This window comes from Ranitomeya variabilis, chromosome 8, assembly GCF_051348905.1.
Source record: "Ranitomeya variabilis isolate aRanVar5 chromosome 8, aRanVar5.hap1, whole genome shotgun sequence".
Classification (NCBI taxonomy): domain Eukaryota; kingdom Metazoa; phylum Chordata; class Amphibia; order Anura; family Dendrobatidae; genus Ranitomeya; species Ranitomeya variabilis.
The window spans coordinates 35,849,666-35,869,872 of NC_135239.1; the positions used below are offsets into that span (position 1 = coordinate 35,849,666).

Genomic DNA, 20,207 nt, shown 5'->3' on the forward strand with positions numbered 1-20,207 from the left:
CCCAATGTCGCTGCACTTTTTTCGTGGCAGCCCCTTAGAAAATGAATGGAGCAGTGGTCAGACATTTGATCTGCCGCTCCATTCTAATGGGGGTAAAAGTTTCCCGTTCTTCCGATCTGTGCGCATCCCAGTGGTCAAACCCTCACCGATCAATAAGTTATCAGCTTTCTGGGGGATAGGTAATAACTTATCACCGATGAACCCTTTTAATGTAAACCACCGTAATTGTGCATATCAGTTATGGTGTGGTCACCGTAGTCTAACGCTACTTGTAGGTGTAATATGGAGGTGTCCCAATACATTTGGCCTTATCGTGCATATCAGGGGCAGACATATCATTGGTGCAACCAGTACAACTGCACAGGGGCCCTAGAGCTAAGGGGGCCCATTTGTACCTCTAAAGCAGGGGAAATTGTGCATTATGATGAGCTCTTGTGCTGCAAAGGTCCCATATATTGTTCTTGCACAGGGGACCTCTTCTGTCTGTGCAAATCTATGGGAATTAGTGACTGATGTGTACTATAGGGTGATAATGCACATCATTGATGCTTCTTCCTACTGCTGTGCACTTTGCAGACCATTATGGATGCCTGGCCCTCTGCACCATCAGAGTAAGCCCCGAATATCTCCCAGTGATTTCCTGCGGGTAGTATGATAGCGTAAATCCTGGGACACCCGATACACATCAGAACATCGAGGGTGGAGAGAAAAGTGAGATCAAGTTCCCATTCAGATATCAGATGAATTATTAATCCTATAGCAGCTCCGTGTCTGTGACTCTTATCTGTACTGGAGGCTGAGAGCGGTGGATATATTACAGTCCTGGCGTTGCAATATGCAGAATATTCATTGCAAGTTTATCTTCATGATAAGCGTGTTATGGGACGCTCCTGTGGTTCACACACGGAAAGGTAAGTAGAGATTTCTTGTGCTCGTTGTCTGCTGTGCATTAAATGGAACAAGACCTCTCAAGTTACTTTTCCCTTTTAAATCCACTTTGAGATTCAAAATGGAAGAAATAGAGCTTGAACTGTTCCTGGACAAACATTCGTGTAGACTTTTATGTCTGGTTTTGCTGTTTGGTAAAAATGTATGAGGTGACATTGTATCCTGCCAGGCAGCACCCTCGATCTCAGCCTCCCAGACCTCTAGGACTGGGGAGTAGGGAGCAGTGTTGTGAGATTGCAATTAACACTAATCATAATTGGAATGGTGTAGGAATGGTGAGGGGAAAGCTTGGGTCGGGATGGAGGAAAGCTTTACAAATATCGCTTTAGCGGCTAGTCCATGGCTGGACTTGTTCTTGGGTAAATAGCTTAAATCTCATCCCACAATTGGGGCTACCCTTGCCCATCCCACTGTCCGATCTCATATCTTAAGACTGACTATCCTCCTCCATGTTTAACATCTTGGGCAATCCGCTTTTACTCCCTGGCGTTAGATGATGAATTCTGTGGTAACTGGCAAAGTAGGGGTTGTTTTAGAGTGTCTCATTTTGGAGCTGGACTTACTTGGCCCTCGAAGGAACATCTTCTCGGTCTTTGTACTCCCTTTCCCCTGGGATCCTTAAGAGTTGGTCAGCTTTCACACTTTTTCCATTACGGTAACTTCTTCCTAGACCTTTTTGTAATATTAACAAGATGCTTTTCTAATTCTCGTATGCTGACTCGGGAGCGTTCAAACACACTTTATCCTTCTCATACTCTTTGCTGCTTGAACCCCCCCAGATCAACCTAACACCAATTTACAAACCCAATGGGAAGGTGATTTGGGCCTTTCCCTATCGAAGGAGCAGAGGCAAATCATCACCTCAATGCATAAATCATTTCTCTGCTCCCATTTTCATGAGGCCAGTTACAAATTGCTCTCGGTGGTGTAGGGTCCCAACTCAACTACACTCCATCTTTCCGGAAGCTAGTCCCATGAGTTGGACATGTGGGAACGAGGAGGGCGATCTGTTACACATGTTTTAGTCCTGCAGACTCCTCTCCTTTTTGGGGAAAAAGTGCAGCAAGTGATACGTAAAAATTAGTGATGAGCGAGTATACTCGTTGCTCGGGTTTTCCCGAGCACGCTTGGGTGGTCTCCGAGTATTTGTGACTGCTCGGAGATTTAGTTTTCCTGGCTGCAGCTGGATGATTTGCGGCTACTAGACAGCTTGATTACATGTGGGGATTCCTAGCAATCAGGTAACCCCCACATGTACTCAGGCTGGCTAGCAGCCGTATGGGGCAATGCACCATCCTTACGTCTCTGTTCTTTTGAAGTTTATGTCATCGGTAACTATTTGTCGTCCACCTAGATATGGCGCATGGGTCCATTATATCATCTTGAACATAAGGATAACAACACTATATAATTTATCAGAGACAAACACCAGCAAGAACACTTACAATGAGGCTATGACTGCACAGGTCCAATGACAGCAATTTGCAAAATAGTCTCCAGTTCAAAAACATTCGTGCCACTCATTTCCAGCAAACTAGTCTCCTCTCTAAAAGCATTTGTGTCACATTTCCAGCAAACTAGTCTCCTCTCTAAAAACATTTGTGCCACTCATTTCCAGCAAACTAGTCTCCTCTCTAAAAGCATTTGTGCCACTCATTTCCAGCAAACTAGTCTCCTCTCTAAAAACATTTGTGCCACTCATTTCCACTCCTTAAATGCGGACTCTTTTTTTTTTTCTTTTTTTTTTTTTTTTTATACCCAACTTTGCTCGCTACATTTTCAATGTTTAATTACTTTTTTCTATTTCCAGGTGTAAAGTGTGGGGGTGTACTCTCTGCCCCTGTAGGACATCTGTCCAGCCCGAACTTCCCGAGGGTGTACCCTCCGTACACCGAGTGCAGCTGGCTAGTAGTGGTGTCAGAAGGATCCACAGTTCAGCTCACCTTCCAGGAATTTAATCTAGAATACCATGATACGTGTGAATACGACTACATCAGGATCTACAATGGGGCGTCCAGGGACGAGGGAAATCTTTTGGGCACATTTTGTGGTTCCCAATTGCCTCCCAACATTACGTCATCATGGCATGTACTATCGGTCATATTTCATTCAGACAAACATGTGGGTAGCAGTGGATTTTTGGCTACATATAGGAAGGGTAAGTGTACTGAGCAGATCTACCCTGCGTGCTGGATGGCACCAATAGATTGTCAGATATCGATGCCAACTATATAGTCTATTCGATTGTCTTACAGATATCTGTGGCGGAGTCCTCACCAGCCTCTCTGGGGTAATTACCAGTCCGGATTACCCTGACAACTACCCCAACAATGCAGAGTGCCACTGGCTGATCAGTGCAGCCCCTCACTCCACCATCCGGCTAGTATTCACAGACTTCCAGTTGGAGAGCCAGGAATGTAACTTTGATTATGTGGCAGTCTTTGATGGCTCCAGTCAAGAAGAAGACCAAGTCCGCCATTATTGTGGCACCAGCAAGCCTCCTGACACCACATCATCTTCCAATGAGCTGTTGGTGGTCTTTAAATCTGACTTTAACATTGGAGGACGAGGTTTCAAAGCATACTACTCCTCAGGTATGGGCAAATGTATTACCCTATGTCCCAACTTTACAGGCCGTGCACAATGCATATCCTATTTCCAACCACTGAAGGTGCATTTATACCCCAAGACCCTGTCTGATGGAAACCTTCCAGAGACGGTGAAAACTCTTAATTTTAATGAGAAGCCTCCTGGACGTTTTGGGGAGAGCTGGCAAGTATAACACCCGGGGTAATTTGATTTTTGAAGGGCTGTGGCACTAAAGAGAGTTTTATGGCCCATGTCTAGTTTACATAATTTCATACTATACAACACTGTACTTTATGTAGTGCCTGCGCTGTGTACTGGCTCTTTGTCCTGTAGTATTGGTTGTGCATTTTTGAGCATTGCAAAAAAAGGTGGAAGCCACAAAAGTCACACAAGCACCACCTTCAAATAGCTGATCAGCAAGGGTACTGACAGTAGGCCACCCAGACAGTTACTCCTGCTGAAAACCCATTCTACTTAATAAATAGTGTTGCTTTAGCACTATGCTTTGGGTCATTATCTTGTTGGAAGTTGAACCTCCGTCCCAGTCACAAATCACTGACAAACTGAAACAGGTTTTGTTCAAGAATATGCCTGTATTTCGCGCCATTTGCTGTCCCTGCTGATGAAAAAGATCCCCACTGCATGATGCTGCCACCACATTTCCCTGTGGGGGTGGTGTTCTTGGGGTGTTGAGCTGTGTTGGTTTGGTGCCAGACATAGCGTTTACCTTGGTGGCCAAAAAGTTAAATTCTCATCTGAACACAACACCTTCCTCCATACATTTGGGGAGTCTCCCACATGTCTTGTGGAAAACTCAAAACAAGCCTTACAACAATAGAATCTATACATTTTATGATGCAAAATATTTCCTCTCTTCTTTACTTGTTAATTAGGCGAGTGCCAGGACGTATTCACAGTGGTGAAAGGCAATATCACCAGCCCCCGCTACCCGGATATGTACCCCAATAATATTATCTGTCAGTGGAACATCCAGTTAACCCAAGGTTTTCGCATTAAGCTGTTTTTCCGAGACCTTGAGCTGGAGGAAGTGAACACTCTAACGGACGAGTGCGATTATGACTACCTGGCGGTGTATGATGGGCAGAGCACAAGAGACAAACCCCTGGGCAGATGGTGCGGGACCAACATACCGGCACCCCTGATATCCACCAAGAATAATCTACTACTAGTGCTGGTCACAGACAGAGACACCGCCAACAGAGGCTTTTCCGTGTCCTATATTGGAAGTAAGTCATATATTTGTGCATTGGATGATAGCAGCAACATATTTTATATTGAACAGGGTACGTTGTAGAGTAATTTCACTCGTCCTTGACCATATAACATAAAGTTTATACTGCCCTCCATAATAGGAACTGTTCTTTCAAGAGACTCTTCTGTGGCTAATCGTTGACCCCCATCGCGGTTCCACTCTACATGCTCTAATTCTCCAAATGGAAAAATAACACTTTAGGCCACCGTACCCATAGGGGCTAGAAGGATTTTCCAGACTGGAATTTAGACTGCTAGTTTGAACCTATAGCCCACTGGAGTAAGAAGTAATTTATTCAGTGGTATTGACCGTTTAATAAATTTGCATCTTTTATTTAGTCTCTGCAGCAGAGAAATTAAATCATGACAGCCGTAAATTTATGTAGAGTTTAGTTTTCTGGAGTACATTATAGTAAAGCTGTCACGCGATGGGTGACAACACTTTTTTTTTGCTATGACCCACTATTACAAAAATATCTGAAGGGGGAATATTAGCAAAAGGACACAGACAAGAAATTGTGTGCATCTACATTTTTTTTTGTTCATTTTGTGAGTCTTTGACCAACATTGATGGGATGGTTAATTTTCCTCCCACCCTGTAGTGTTTTGTTGTTTTTTTTTTAAACTAAAAAAATTACGTGCATCTTTTTAGCATTTTATAATGGCAGTTTTCCAAGTGTTAACAGCAGCATTTTTTGTAACAATTAAAATGTGGTGATTTTCCGGAAGTTATACCAGTACTTTTACAATTTTTCCCTCTTCATTATAGACAGTTGTGCACACCGGAAGTCAGTCTCTGACTTCCTTTGGACTACATGTTGACATCACCCTTCAGATCCCTTCCTGCAGCTTTCATATCACTTTTTTTTTGGCTCTGTCAGGTGGAATGGAGCCCAATATATATGTTTGCTCTATAAGATTGGAGCTTTCCTGACCTTTCGCGGTCAGAATTTCCATCAATAATAGTTTTTTTAAATATCCAATGTAAAGCATAACTGTTGTTGCAGCAGAATGTCTGAGTCTGACTTTAGCTCCTCCTCCTCCTCCATAGAATCTTATAAGCACCAGCTGTCATCTCCTTTCTCAGTAATGGGAAAATCTCTCTTCAATGAATACAGATTTTACCCATGAATTGAGAATGAAATATCAACCTAGGAGGAGAAATTTCTTTAACATATGTTACAAAGTTGCCTATTTTTATGTGTACTATTGATTTAGAGAGGAAAAAAAAAATAATTTAACTAATTGATCTGCGTTGATCATAACCTATCATCCGTCACCAATACTTGAGGTGATCTACATAAAGAGCTGACAACATTGTATTTGTGGCCCGCCTGCAGTATAGTGGAGGAATGTGGCCGCTCGAAGCCTCCAGAGCCAAGTTCAGACACAAAACCTGAGACTTTGGGAAATTAAATCATTCTGAGACATCCTAGCCCCTAAATAAGGAAGCATAAAAGCAAAGGAAATGCAATTTACAGTGATTTACAATCTGTCTCCCTTGACCCGAGGATTCGGTTTCTCCGTCTCTTGCTGTAATGCATTTTTTTTTTGTATATAGGAAAAGCTTTTAATGGTTTTCTAATGTACTGGCTATAAGAAGCCCTCCTCATCTCTTATTGATTCAGGCGGAGAATTACAGACTCAGCTCCATTGTTGTTACCTGCAGAAATGATTCTGGGATTCTAATTTAACCCTGCAGAGAACTGCAGGCTATTGTTTGTTAATATTGCCCAAGAAAAATGTTCAAAGTGATGTCACAAAACACTCAGAGTGATGTCATAGAAGTTACAGCGAAGGAATTATACAGATGAGTGCATAGAGGTGTCACATCTGTGGGGTATTAAGCACAGTGATGTTGTAGTTTGGGGGAGGAATGCACACAGTAATGACACAGCTCTCGGAGAATGCAAACAATAATGTCATAGTACAGGGAGAATGCACACAGGGATGTCACAGCTCATTGAGAATGCAAACAATGATGTCACAGCTCACGGAGAAAGAAAACCATGATGCCATAGTACAAGGAGAATGCACAGTGATATCACACCTCACGGAGAAAGCAAACCATGATGTCATAGTACAGGGAGAATGCACACAGTGATGTCACAGCTCACGGAGAATGCAAACAATGATATCACAGTACAGGGAGAATGCACACAGTGATGTCACAGCTCACGGAGAAAGCAAACCATGATGTCATAGTACAGGGAGAATGCACAGTGATATCACACCTCACGGAGAAAGCAAACCATGATGTCATAGTACAGGGAGAATGCACACAGTGATGTCACAGCTCACGGAGAATGCAAACGATATCACAGTACAGAGAGAATGCACAAAGTAATGTAACATAATAGGGATAATATACATAGTGATGTCAAGGAATAGGCAGAATAAATACAGTGATGTGGTAGTACAGGGAAAAAGCAACATATATGTAACATAATACAGTGGCATATAAAAGTTTAGGCTCCCGTAGTCAAAATTACTGTTATTGTGAACAGTTAAGCAAATTGAAGATGAAATTATCTCTAAAAGGCCTAAAGTTAAAGATGCGCAGTTCGTTTGTATTTTAGGCAAAAAAAAAAGTTATTTTTTACATTTTAAAAATTATAAACAGGAAAATGGGCCAATGCAAAAGTTTGGGCACCCTTGGGAATTTGTGTGCTCAGATAACTTTGACCAAGGTTTCAGACCTTAATCAGCCTGTTAGGGTTACGGCTTGTTCACTATAATCATTAGGAAAGGCCAGGTGATGAAAATGTCCCAGCTTTAAAAAAAACTCAGCCTCCTCTAACCTTGTGCCATAAAACAGCAGACATGGGTTCTTCTAAGTAGCTGTCTAGCACTCTGAAAATGGTGGAGACACACAAAGCAGGAGAAGGCTAAAAGAGGACAGGAAAGTGTTTTCAAGTTGCCCTTTCCTCAGTTCGAAATTTAATTAACAAATGGCAGTTATCAGGAACAGTGGAGGTCAAGATAAGGTCTGGAAGACTAAGCAAAATTTACAAATGGATAATGATCCTAAACATACGTCAAAATCAACAATAGACAAAATCAAAAGGCTCAAGCTGAAGGTTTTACAATGGCCCTCACAGTCCCCTGATCTGAACATCATTGAAATTCTGTGGCATGCAAGATGACCCAGGAATCTCACAGAACTGGAAGAATTTTCCAAGGAACAATGGATGAAAATCCCTCAAACAGGAACTGAAAGACTCTCGTCTGGCTACAAAAAGCATTTACAAGCTGTGATACTTGCAAAAAGGGGTGCTACTAGGTACTAAACATGCAGGGTGCCCAAACTTTTACATGCCACTGTAGGTATAATAACACATTGATGTCAGTACAGGAAGAATGCACACAGCGATGTCACATTATAGTGGTAATAAACACAGGGATAGGGAGGTCACAGTACAGGCAGAATGCACAGTCCTGTCCCAGAACAAGCAGAATACATACAGTAATATGTCACTGTTCAGGGAAAAAGCACAGTAATGTAACAAAGTAGGGTTAATAAAGCAGTGATGGCACATCAGAGGTTGAATGCACAGAGTGATGTCACAGATCATGGATACAGTGATGTCACAGTAGAGGGAAAATGCACACAGTGATGTCACAAAGCAATTATAGTGTATACTAATGTACTTGGTGAATTGCAGCATGGTTTTCATGCTCCTCGTGATATCACGTATAGTTCCTGCCTACAAATAATCACTGCGATCATGTGATGGAAAAGGTCACTAGTCTGAAGGAATTATTAGATACATTTAATTATTAAAATGAGCAATTACTTTTTTTTTTCCATAGTGGTTCCAATTAACGTCAGCTGCACCCGCACAGACTTCCACATCCAGATCCCGATGCAGTCTGTCTCCCAGTTGGAAAGGAGCCACATCTACCTGGGGAGTCAGGCCTGTGCCTCGCAGATATCTGGCAGCAATTACAAGATTTATGCTCGTTTTGATACATGTGGGATAGGACCGCAGGTAATTAACATATAAAGCCGAGAGAAAAAAAATGTGTTTACAGGCGAAACACAAAAGGAACAAATGCATAATCACTTTCCACTGGAACGGAAGCGATGACGTCACGACCACCAGTTACCAGGCCCCAGCGGTCAGGTCACCGCCGTCCTGATGTCATCAATTCCAGTCTGGCAGAGACCATCGGAACAGAAGGTGGATTCTTTGTGTATCTGCCCTCTGGTGTCTTTTATAAGCAGTCCTGCTCCACGCACCCCCATACCAAGAGGTGAACGGGACCAGTGAAGTCACATCTACGGATATTGGCCAGGACTTGTGCCTGACCGGCAGGTATCATGTACCTGTCGCATTCATTATGGGAGAGGTGCAGGTGTGGCTTCTTACAAACTAAATTGAAAGTAGTTGTACTCCTATCCTTAGGGCGCAGTCACATGGCCATATAATACAGACGATGATCGCATCACAGTGCATGGACTGGCTGGCAGCGTTCCTGACCAGAGCATGACAGCATGTATTTCTATGAAGCGGTCATGCTCAGGTCAGGAGAGCCGCTGGCCAGTCCGTGTACTGTGATGTGATTGTCATCTGTGTTCGGCTGGTTTCACACTTGCGTTTTGATCTGCAGCGTTTTTTAAAAAAACGCATGTGGTGAAAAAACGCATGTAAACGCGGCAAAACGCCGCGTTTTTTAGACGCATGCGTTTTTGCATGCAGAAAAAAACACGCTGCATTTTGCCGCGTTTACATGCGTTTTGTCCTGCGTTTGTGTTTTTTAAACGCATGCTGAGAAGTGTGTGACAGCTGCCAATCATCAAAATCAACTAGAAAACCCACTATAAACAGAAATAGCTAGGGTTAGGATCCCTAGTAACCCTAGGGTTAGGGTTTTCTTGTGTTTAGGGTTAGGGTTTTCTTGTTTTTTCTTGTGTTTTTCTATAAAAACGCATGCGTTTTTAACGCAAGCAAACGCATGTGCTTAAAAACGCATGCGTTTACATAGACAGCAATACATTTTTTTGCCGCAAAAAAACGCCACTAGAAATTACTACAGGTTGCAGTTCTGCAACTAAACGCACGCGTCAAAAAACGCATGCGTTGCCGAAAACGCATGCTAAAAAACGCATGCGTTTTTTAATGTTAAGTATAGAAAAAAACGCATGCGTTTTTTAGCGCTAAAACGCTGCAGATCAAAACGCAAGTGTGAAACCAGCCTTATATGGCTGTCTGGTCTGATGTGTGTCTGGTATCGCAACTCACTTTAAGGGCTCATACTCACATGCAAGAAACTCGGATGAGTCTCGCACGTCAATACCCGGCACTGCACCCGGCACTCAGGAGCGGAGCGTGCGGCTGCATGTAATGCTATGCGGCCGCACGCTCCGATCTGAGTGCTGGGTATTGACGTGCGAGACTCATCCGAGTTTCTCGCATGTGAGTATGAGCCCTAAGACTTGAACTACAGCGACTTTGGGTACAACACAAGTTGCGCGGCCAAAGATCACTATGCCGCTGCTTCATTGCAGTGTAATGTAGGTCAGTGGGGTCTTAAATAGCACCCATTACTGTACCACGACAAGTATAGTGTAAAACATCCAACTGGGTTTATCTTTTTGTTTGTTATACTTGCAGTACCCTGGGGGATATAATGTGACCCCATTCACCTGCATTACTCTGCGATGTAGTAGGAGCAGCACGTAGCAATATCTGACCATGCAACCTGTGTATCCCTAGTTATATGGGCCAAATTGCAATAGCAGACACAATCTATGGATGAGTGGCGCTGTTATTGAAAGGAAAGCTACCACCTTGCCTTTTAAATGGTGTCCTAACAAAGCATGCTGAAAGTCAGTAAAGAAAAGCTCAGAGTAGTAGCGCCAAGGACTATAACCATCAACATATCTGTGTCATATGCAGAAAAGGAACAATACCTCCATGATCGTGAGCATCCTCTATGTGGACTTTTCCATGGGTGGTCAAGAAGATGTCCATGAATATGAGGTGCAGTGTGAACCCAAGAGGAAGGAGGCTTCTGTGCACATCTTATCGGGGTCAGACCCGGCCCAGCTTAGCCGAAGAACAGAGGACATAGGACAATCCGAGCTCCCCGAGGCAGAAGCTTCAGAGAGCAGTGACCGCGGGCAGGACAGCAGCGACGTGGTCTTCATCAGCATCTGTATATTGGCTGGGGTCCTCATGCTGATCGCCGTGGTGGGACTGGTGTTACTGTGACACTGGGCTGTACCCCAAATGACCACCATGACCAGTGCTACAACCTTAGAAGAAAGGTAGTGGATATCAAGAAGAAAGGTCACTCTATGCACTCCTAATACAAGAATGGATGCAAGGAAGTCGAGAACTCCACGATCGTGCTGGTTATATACAGCACGTGACAATCTATATCCACATGTGCCTGTTTTATATCCATTAACACCAAACATCAAAAGGTGCACATAAAAGTAACAATAGGTCACATACAGATAGTGTATCAGTCTGCCCGCCAAAAGGGCACATAAGATGTGATAATAAGAGTAACCCACATGTCCTGAAGGTAAAGTAATAAAAGATTATCCTCTGTATGTATAAGTTGTCAGGAATGTCCGACATACACATGGTATACGGTATTACTAATTTAATGGTTATGGACACTTCTGACATTGAAAAAAAAAAATATTTCTACATGTAAGTGGTTACCTTTAGTTAATAAAAGTTTGTTTGCAATTGTCATCCCTTCACATTGCATAAATTTGCATTTCGGAAGCTAATAATAATACAAAAAAATGCTTCAAAAGGTTTACATCGGTTGAGTATAATTTAAAGATGCATTCCGATGATAAAATGTCATGGCATATGCCTTAAAGGGGTTGTCTCATGAAGATAAGTCCTGTCAATATTCTATAGAGCGCAGTCAGACGGTTGTATAAATCGGAATGCAGTGCACGGACTGGCTGGTGGCTCTCCAAAACCGAACGTGACAACTCCATGTGTTTCTATTCAGCTCTCACGCCCAAGTCGGGAGAGCTGCCGGCCAGACTGTGCACTGTGTTCTGATTTATACAATTGTCTGACTGTGCCCTTATTATAAAATATGAAGGTTGTAGAAGGGGCCTCCTCCTTGGGACCCACCCTAAGCAAGAAAAGAGAGGAGCTCTGTAAGAGTAGTCCTCAGGTCTGCTGGATTCATGCTGTCCATATAGCACTTACAAGGCAATTCAGCTAGGAAATAGCAATTCTGCTGGCCAGCTCTGCATTGGACTCTGTGACAAAGCCAGCTCTACCGTGGACTCTGTGACAAACCCACCTTTACAACTAGTTAGCTCTGCAGCAGAGTGAAGTCTATTATATTGCTGAATCAACTCTGCTACACCGCTGGTCAGCTCAGTGTTTAGAGCTGGGCTATTCTGCTCAGTACACGGTCTAGAACAGACATTGCCAGATCTGATCACTGATTGGTGGATTACCCACGGATCTTATCCTAAAGCTGGCCATACACATTACACTTATGTTGGCAGAACCCGCCAATATCTACGGGTATGGCTGACGTGTGTATGGGTGTGCTGGCCAACTGATGGTCAAGGGAGATGTTGATCGGGCATATCTGATTGTGGACTGCCGGTGGCTTTCTCATAGAGAACACAGTAGCAATTGGTCGAACGAGCATTCCTCTGTATGGGAAAGACGGCAGAGATGGCTGACTGAATACGCTGTATATGGCCAGTTTTAGAATAGGTCATGGACAACCCTTTTATCTTCACACAAAAAAATGACCTAAACTGGATTATTCTGTAAAAAGCTTGAGTGGAGCAATTAATGCTAAACTATAATTATCCCATTGACTGAATGCAAGAAGAGTCTTGAAAAAAGTAAAGAAATATAATAAAGTATATTAGAAAGTCAAAAACGTTTTATTCCTTGATTGCACTTGATTTACAGACAGGAATGCCAACTTTGTTTTGTACATTTTCTGGACGGCTCATCAGAACATCACTGACAGACAACAATTTTTTTGGACACATTGAAAAGCCGAAATAAATCACTAAGATTCAGTGATCTATGCCTACAGCCCATAATTCTGATACGAAGACATTGGCTGCATTCAATAGGAATTATAAAATGATGATAATTATATAGTTATAATATTCTGTGCTAGTTTCTATAGGTTAAAAAAAAAATAATAATATCACAAATGCAATTTTTTTTATGGATCGTGGAAAAAAGAGAATTTTACAGTTTAAAATCAAAATACATATTTCAAAACATGTTGTTCCCCCTTCTTCATTTTCCGTATCGCTATCTATTAAAAAAAAAGTCTCAATCTTCTATTTTTCACTGAGCGACATGATGAACTAATGCTTCACATTCTGTAAAGAGGACTTCTCTGAATTAAACTCATTGGAGCAGATTTATCAAAAAAGTGTTTAAAAAAAAAAATTACATTCAGAATATAAAATAAAACAGATCCTAAAATTTAATATATACTTACCTTGTAATGTCGTCACATCCTGTTCCATCCAGATGTGTCCAGATTTCAGAATCCCAAGCGGCGGAAGTTCACCGATCGCCATATTGGTACACCAAAGTGATGGGTGTCTCAATATGGAAATGATGGTGGTACCACCAGCGGAACACCGTTGCATCTCACACACACACACACTGTATATGCACCACAAACACACTGTATATGCCGTACGCACCACAGACAGACACACGCACACTCTGTATCTGCTGTACACACCAGACACATGCACACTCTGTATATGCCGTACGCACCACAGACACACATACACAGTGTACACCGAACGCACCAGACGCACACTCTGTATATGCCGTACGCACCACAGACACACTGTATATGCCGTACGCACCATAGACCCACTCTGTATATGCCGTACGCACCACAGACACACACTGTATACGCCGAATGCACCACACACACACTCTGTATATGCCGAACACACCAGACACACACACTCTGTATACACCGAACACACCAGACACACACACGCACACTCTGTATACACCGAACGCACCACAGACGCACACACACACACACACTCTGTATATGCCGTACGCACCACAGACACACACACACACACTGTATACGCTGAATGCACCACAGACACACACACTCTGCATATGCCGTATGCACCACAGACACACACACACTCTGTATATGCCGTACGCACCACACACACTCTGTATATGCCATACACACCACAGACACACACACACACACACTGTATACGCTGAATGCACCACAGACACACACACTCTGTATATGCCGTACGCACCACAGACAGTCACACACACACACACACACACACACACAGTATATGCTGAATGCACCACAGGCACACACACACACTCTGTATATGCCGTACGCACCACAGACAGTCACACACACACACACTCTGTATATGCCGTACGCACCACAGACAGTCACACACACACAGTATGTGCTGAATGCACCACAGGCACACACACTTGTATATGCCGTACGCACCACAGACAGTCACACACACTCTGTATATGCCGTACGCACCACAGACAGTCACACACACACACACACACACACACACACACAGTATATGCTGAATGCACCACAGGCACACACACACACACTCTGTATATGCCGTACGCACCACAGACAGTCACACACACACACACACACAGTATATGCTGAATGCACCACAGGCACACACACACACACTCTGTATATGCCGTACGCACCACAGACAGTCACACACACACACACTCTGTATATGCCGTACGCACCACAGACAGTCACACACACACAATATATGCTGAATGCACCACAGGCACACACACTTGTATATGCCGTACGCACCACAGACACACACACTCTGTATATGCCGTACGCACCACAGACAGTCACACACACACAGTATATGCTGAATGCACCACAGGCACACACACTTGTATATGCCGTACGCACCACAGACAGTCACACACACACACACACACACACACACACACACACACACAGTATATGCTGAATGCACCACAGGCACACACACACACTCTGTATATGCCGTACGCACCACAGACAGTCACACACACACAGTATATGCTGAATGCACCACAGGCACACACACTTGTATATGCCGTACGCACCACAGACAGACACACACACACACACACACACACAGTATATGCTGAATGCACCACAGGCACACACACTTGTATATGCCGTACGCACCACAGACAGTCACACACACACAGTATATGCTGAATGCACCACAGGCACACACACACACTCTGTATATGCCGTACGCACCACAGTCACACACACACAGTATATGCTGAATGCACCACAGGCACACACACTGTATACGCCGTACGCAGCCTCTTGCACGGTACCACCAGCGGAACACCGTTGCAAACACGCCGCCGCCGGTATCAGCCGAATGATTCAGACCGCACATGCGCAGTTTTAATGTGACCGCTGCTATCTGTCTGCACAAAGATGGCGGCGGTCTGATTGGGGTACACAGGTCAAAGAAGAGATGTCATGAGAGGAGAAGATAGCAGATAGGGAAGAGAGAAAGCGTACAGGGATGCGAAAGACAGAGCACAGGGGGGAGACAGCTCAAACGGGACAGCACAGGAAGGAGAGAAAGCAGACGGGGGATAGCACATGGGGTAGACAGGTCAAAGAAGAGAGCACAGACGGGAGAAGTCAGCACATGGGGAAAGAGAGAGTGGATAGGTGGGTGAGCACATGGGGGGGGGGGGAGAGATTCTCAAGGCTGCAAAGCCTGCCCGCATTGCGACATCACCGCCCTCCCGATGCGATAGCACCGGGCCTCCATCTAGTATATTATAACTATTAATTACATATGCAATACCCCTCCCCTTATAAGAATTTGTACATGGGTGTGTTTGGGTTGGATCCATGATAATGGTGTCAGCAGGGGATCGGCTTTACATTCTCGATTACCAAACAATTCTTAAACATTTTATAGTAAAACTTTTTGTAAAAAAATAAATAATCAGTTCCCCAGCAAGAAGGTGCGGTGCAATCTTCAGCTGATCCTTTATATACAGGAACTAATGAGGTCCAGAAGGTTTGCCTGCTCCTCCATGTACGCCTGCAGGAGGTTACTTCTTATGTCTCTGCACCAACTGGTTGACCGGTAAATGTCCATCTTTCACTTGTGTCCGAATCTCAGGTTTATTCTTCAGAGCGAAGACCAAAGCACGGACCGTCCTTCTGTAGTGCACATTGATGAGTCTGGAGCTTTGGTGGAAAACTTCTCGTTCTATGCACTCAGCCAAAGAGTCACCGGCCTGATGGGCGAGCAGAACATAAGACATTGCCTTGTGCATGTTCCATTACTTGTTTCATCAGTCGCCATCTACTGCCGTTTTCAGCAAGGCTCCAGCGTAATTGCATTTGTAACTTGATGGATCTGCTTTGTGGACCGGAAGTCTTTTTTTTTATTTTTTATTTTCTCAATACAGAGCCGTGAATGAGTCCCACAAACACAGATCCAACAAATTACAAAGACGGTTACTAACGCCGGAGCAAACTAGAGCGCCGCTGAAGACGGCAACTAATGAGCTTCTTACTGCAGTCATTACACATACACACATCATTGTAACCAAAGGGAGAAATAAAAAACAACCAAAGTGCTTCTTTAAATCCACAATGCTCGGGATCTGGCATCCATAAATTGTGTAGGGCAACAAATGTATCCTGTGGAAGCATAACCTTATGCTAGGGATTGTCTAGCATAAAGGAAAAAAATATAATTTTTTTTATACAACATTTATATACCGTATATAATTTATAATCTACACACGGTATATAAATACTGTATAAGAAAAATATATTTTTTTAAACAGTATATACACAAAAAAGTGTTAATTTTTTTTTCTACAAAACTGTCCAGGTGCAAGAATAATTAAAAACATATAGATATACAGTATATGGGCAGCACGGTGGCTCAGTGGTTAGCACTGCAGCCTTGCAGCGCTGGAGTCCTGGGTTCAAATCCCACCAAGGACAACATCTGCAAGTAGCTTGTATGTTCTCCCTGTGTTTGTGTGGGTTTCCTCTGGGTTCTCCCGTTTCCTCCCACATTCCAAAGACATACCGATAGGGAATTTAGATTGTGAGCCCTATCGGGGACAGCGATGATAATGTCTGCAAACTGTAAAGCGCTGCGGAATATGTTAGCGCTATATAAAAATAAAGATTATTATTAAGATGATAGATGTATTAAATATTTTTTTAAACTATTATGAGCAGTTTTTAAATTAATTTTGCTGGAAACCAGCCAAAAACATAACTTATATGTATTTAATATATTCCAGTCTCACCTGATAAATCGTCCGCCTCTCCAGTGGTTCCCACAGAACTTATTTATCCTGTAGCAAGGACATCACAAGCATTCTTGTCACCTCTGCAGCCAATCACAGCAGTGATGCTTGCATGTACAGCATGAGACCGCTAACACCAGTGATTGGCTGCAGCAGTCACATGGACGCACGTAATGTCATTGCTGCAGATCAACTAAACAAAGACTGACAGTCCCTCCACCTACAGGCTGCAAAAACAGACCCGCAATGTACAAGAAGGCGCCTACCTCTATGCCCAAGGCTTCACTGATCATCCTCCTGCCGTTGCTGCGCAGCTTCTCGGTCGCAGCGTCGCTCCTCACCTCTATGGTCGGCTTACATCGCTTCTCCTGTATGAACGTTTCCCATTGCACGTGCACTTCTTTAGCAAGATCGGATACTTCCTTGTTACCGTGTATCTGCAAGCGCTCCACCGCCTCCCCTGTCAGAGGAGAAAAGATGATTGATTGATTTATTAGGCCTGACTGCAAGCAGTACAAGAACAACATGGCCGACTTGCATGAAAAACAGCACCGCCCCTGCCCTAAGGCTGTGTCTGGTATTGCAGCTTGGTGTTCAGCTCCGCTGCAATAAATATGGGTAATATTGAGTCCAACTAATACAGGCCTTCCAAGTGTCCGACACCTCAGACGCCATCCTGGATGTTCTGAGGATCTTCAGGATATGGAAACCTTCTTTTATAGACGTGGGGACGGCATCACTGGATGTACTTATTATATGGGCAAGGTATGACATTCTGTATGAGAGCTTGTGGAGTCAGAGGCCAATTTTGCGCACAAGGAGGGTCTTAAATAAGATTGGGAAGGTGGTTTTAATCTCATAGCTGATCAGTCAGTCTCCATGGCAACAGACTACTAACACCCCTGTGTAGTCTGCTCCTCCTTCCATGTTTCTCCTTCTTAATCATCCAGAGTCAGGCTCTCCAGTTTCCTTTTGCCACGGCCAACTCCCTCTGCTCTTCTGCCCGGACGCTCTCCGGTGACATCACACTCCCTGCCCTTATAGGCTGGGTCATGAGGCAGGACGCCACCTGAATATTCAGGTAGTTGGCACCCATGTCACTACCTAGAACCTGGTGACAAATCCGGCTCTGTTTCACAGGCTACGTCTCAGTCACAGGCTCTCATGCAGAACTGATCTAAGGCTACGTTCACATTTGCGTTGTGCGCCGCAGCGTCGGCGCCGCAGCGTACAACGCAAACAAAAACGCGGCAAAACGCACACTAAAACGCTGCGTTTTGCGCCGCATGCGTCGTTTTTGGCCGCAAGTTGGACGCAAAAAAAATGCAACTTGATGCGTTTCTTGCGTCCAACGCTTGCGGCCATGCGGCGCTAAACGCAGCACAACGCATGTCCATGCGCCCCCATGTTAAATATAGGGGCGCATGACGCATGCGGCGCCCGACGCTGCGGCGCTGACCGCAAATGTGAACGTAGCCAAAAGATCTGCATTGAACTCTGAGACAGACCCAGCGCTGCTATATCGCCAAGTCAACTCTACCATAGAGTCGTGCTACTCGGCTCTGTTTCATTAGATCCTGTGTTTGCCAATTGCTCCTGTTCATACAGATCCTCCTGCTGCACTACCATCATCTGTCCGTGCTGTATCACAACTGCTCATCCAGACCAAAGGCTTCAAAGATCCACCTCACCAGGCGAGACATAACATCAGCTAACAGATGGAGGTGTGACTACAGGATCAGACTACAGGGGCTTGTAGTCTGTAACCTTGGACACACATACGTCTGCATTGGAACTGTAGATATAAAACGGTAAGCTATATTTAATGACAAAGAGAGGTCACAGATCTGAACTTCAGCCATAAAATGGGACCTTTTACCTATTTTAGTGGAACGTATCACCTCTTCAGAGGGAATTTTGTTCTTTAGTTGTGACAAAGTGTCTATCAGATTGTCTGTGCTTTGGTTGGGCAGATCCAGGATACACTTCCATCTCTTTATATCTTCCAGCACTACAACCCTCTGCACGAGAAGAAAAGAAAGAGACACAGACTGACATATCGGAGGGACACACGGCCGGCTAAATCCATCTGTTGTGAAGCTTCCATAGTGCAACTTCTGGCTAAGCAGCTGCTGGGAACAACAAGTCTCAGCATGCAACCTGCAACTTAGCTAACTACTGGGAAACTACAAGTCTCAGCATGAAACCCACAGCTATCCAACTACTGGGGAACTACAAGTCTCGGCATTCAACCCAAAACCTACCCAACTGCTGGAGAACTACAAGTATCAGAATGCAACCTGCAACTATCCAAATACTGGGAAACTACTACAAGTCTCAGCATGCAACCTATCAACTACTGGGGAACTACAGGTCTCAGCATGCAACCTGCAGCTATCCAAATACTGTGAAACTAATAAAAGTCTCAGCATTCAACCTACAACTATCCGACTGCTGGGGAACTACAGGTCTCAGCATGAAACCCGCCGCTATCCAACTACTGGGGAAATACAAGTCGCAGCATTCAACCTACAACTATCCGACTACTGGGGAACTATAAGTCTCAGCATGTAACATGCAACTATCCAACTGTTGGGGAACTACAAGTCTCAGTATGCAACTATCCAACTGTTGGGGAACTACAAGTCTCAGTATGCAACTATCCAACTGTTGGGGAACTACAAGTCTCAGTATGCAACATGCAACTATCCGACTGCTGGGGAACTACAAGTCTCAGTATGCAACATGCAACTATCCGACTGCTGGGGAACTACAAGTCTCAGTATGCAACATGCAACTATCCGACTGCTGGGGAACTACAAGTCTCAACATGCAACCTGCAACTATCCAACTACTTGGGAACTACACCCGTCTTCAGCCAGCTCCACACAGACAGTTACCTTCAGTGAGTGCAGAGTCGCCTGGCCCTTGGACGCCTTGTGTTTCCCGGCGGCTCCCGCTGCCGGCGGTTTAGGGTTTCTGATCACGAACCTGTCCATGCTGCGACCGGTCACTACTTTTCCGTACACTCCCTTCCCATTCCGTACAAAAACATCGTCGCGCGGT

General features: G+C 44.2%; 2 protein-coding genes across 2 annotated transcripts; one reads left to right on the top strand and one right to left on the bottom strand.

The window, feature by feature from the left end:
* The first annotated feature begins 721 nt into the window (after positions 1 to 721).
* CDCP2 (CUB domain containing protein 2) lies at positions 722 to 12,025 on the top strand. The gene is made up of 6 exons (XM_077278491.1): positions 722 to 911; positions 2,759 to 3,106; positions 3,204 to 3,542; positions 4,431 to 4,784; positions 8,623 to 8,801; positions 10,713 to 12,025. The coding sequence occupies exons 1-6, from the start codon at positions 836 to 838 to the stop codon at positions 11,025 to 11,027; spliced, it is 1,611 nt and encodes a 536-aa protein (XP_077134606.1). The 5' UTR covers positions 722 to 835; the 3' UTR covers positions 11,028 to 12,025.
* Positions 12,026 to 12,681: 656 nt separating this feature from the next.
* Positions 12,682 to 20,174, bottom strand: TCEANC2 (transcription elongation factor A N-terminal and central domain containing 2). Its single transcript, XM_077278490.1, has 4 exons — positions 20,042 to 20,174; positions 19,021 to 19,162; positions 17,408 to 17,601; positions 12,682 to 16,106 (listed from the first exon to the last, which is right to left on the bottom strand). Exons 1-4 carry the CDS (start codon positions 20,138 to 20,140, stop codon positions 15,918 to 15,920), a joined length of 624 nt encoding a protein of 207 aa, XP_077134605.1. The 5' UTR covers positions 20,141 to 20,174; the 3' UTR covers positions 12,682 to 15,917.
* Positions 20,175 to 20,207: the final 33 nt, after the last annotated feature.

Coding starts and splice junctions, on each gene's coding strand:
- TCEANC2 (XM_077278490.1), bottom strand. CDS start 20,140: ATGGACAGGTTCGTGATCAGAAACCCTAAACCGCCGGCAGCGGGAGCC. Junction 19,163..20,041: donor CGACTCTGCACTCACTGAAG/GTAACTGTCTGT, acceptor CTTCTCGTGCAG/AGGGTTGTAGTGCTGGAAGA. Junction 17,602..19,020: donor GATACGTTCCACTAAAATAG/GTAAAAGGTCCC, acceptor CTCCTCTGACAG/GGGAGGCGGTGGAGCGCTTG.
- CDCP2 (XM_077278491.1), top strand. CDS start 836: ATGCAGAATATTCATTGCAAGTTTATCTTCATGATAAGCGTGTTATGG. Junction 4,785..8,622: donor TTCCGTGTCCTATATTGGAA/GTAAGTCATATA, acceptor TTTTTTCCATAG/TGGTTCCAATTAACGTCAGC. Junction 8,802..10,712: donor CATGTGGGATAGGACCGCAG/GTAATTAACATA, acceptor TGTCATATGCAG/AAAAGGAACAATACCTCCAT.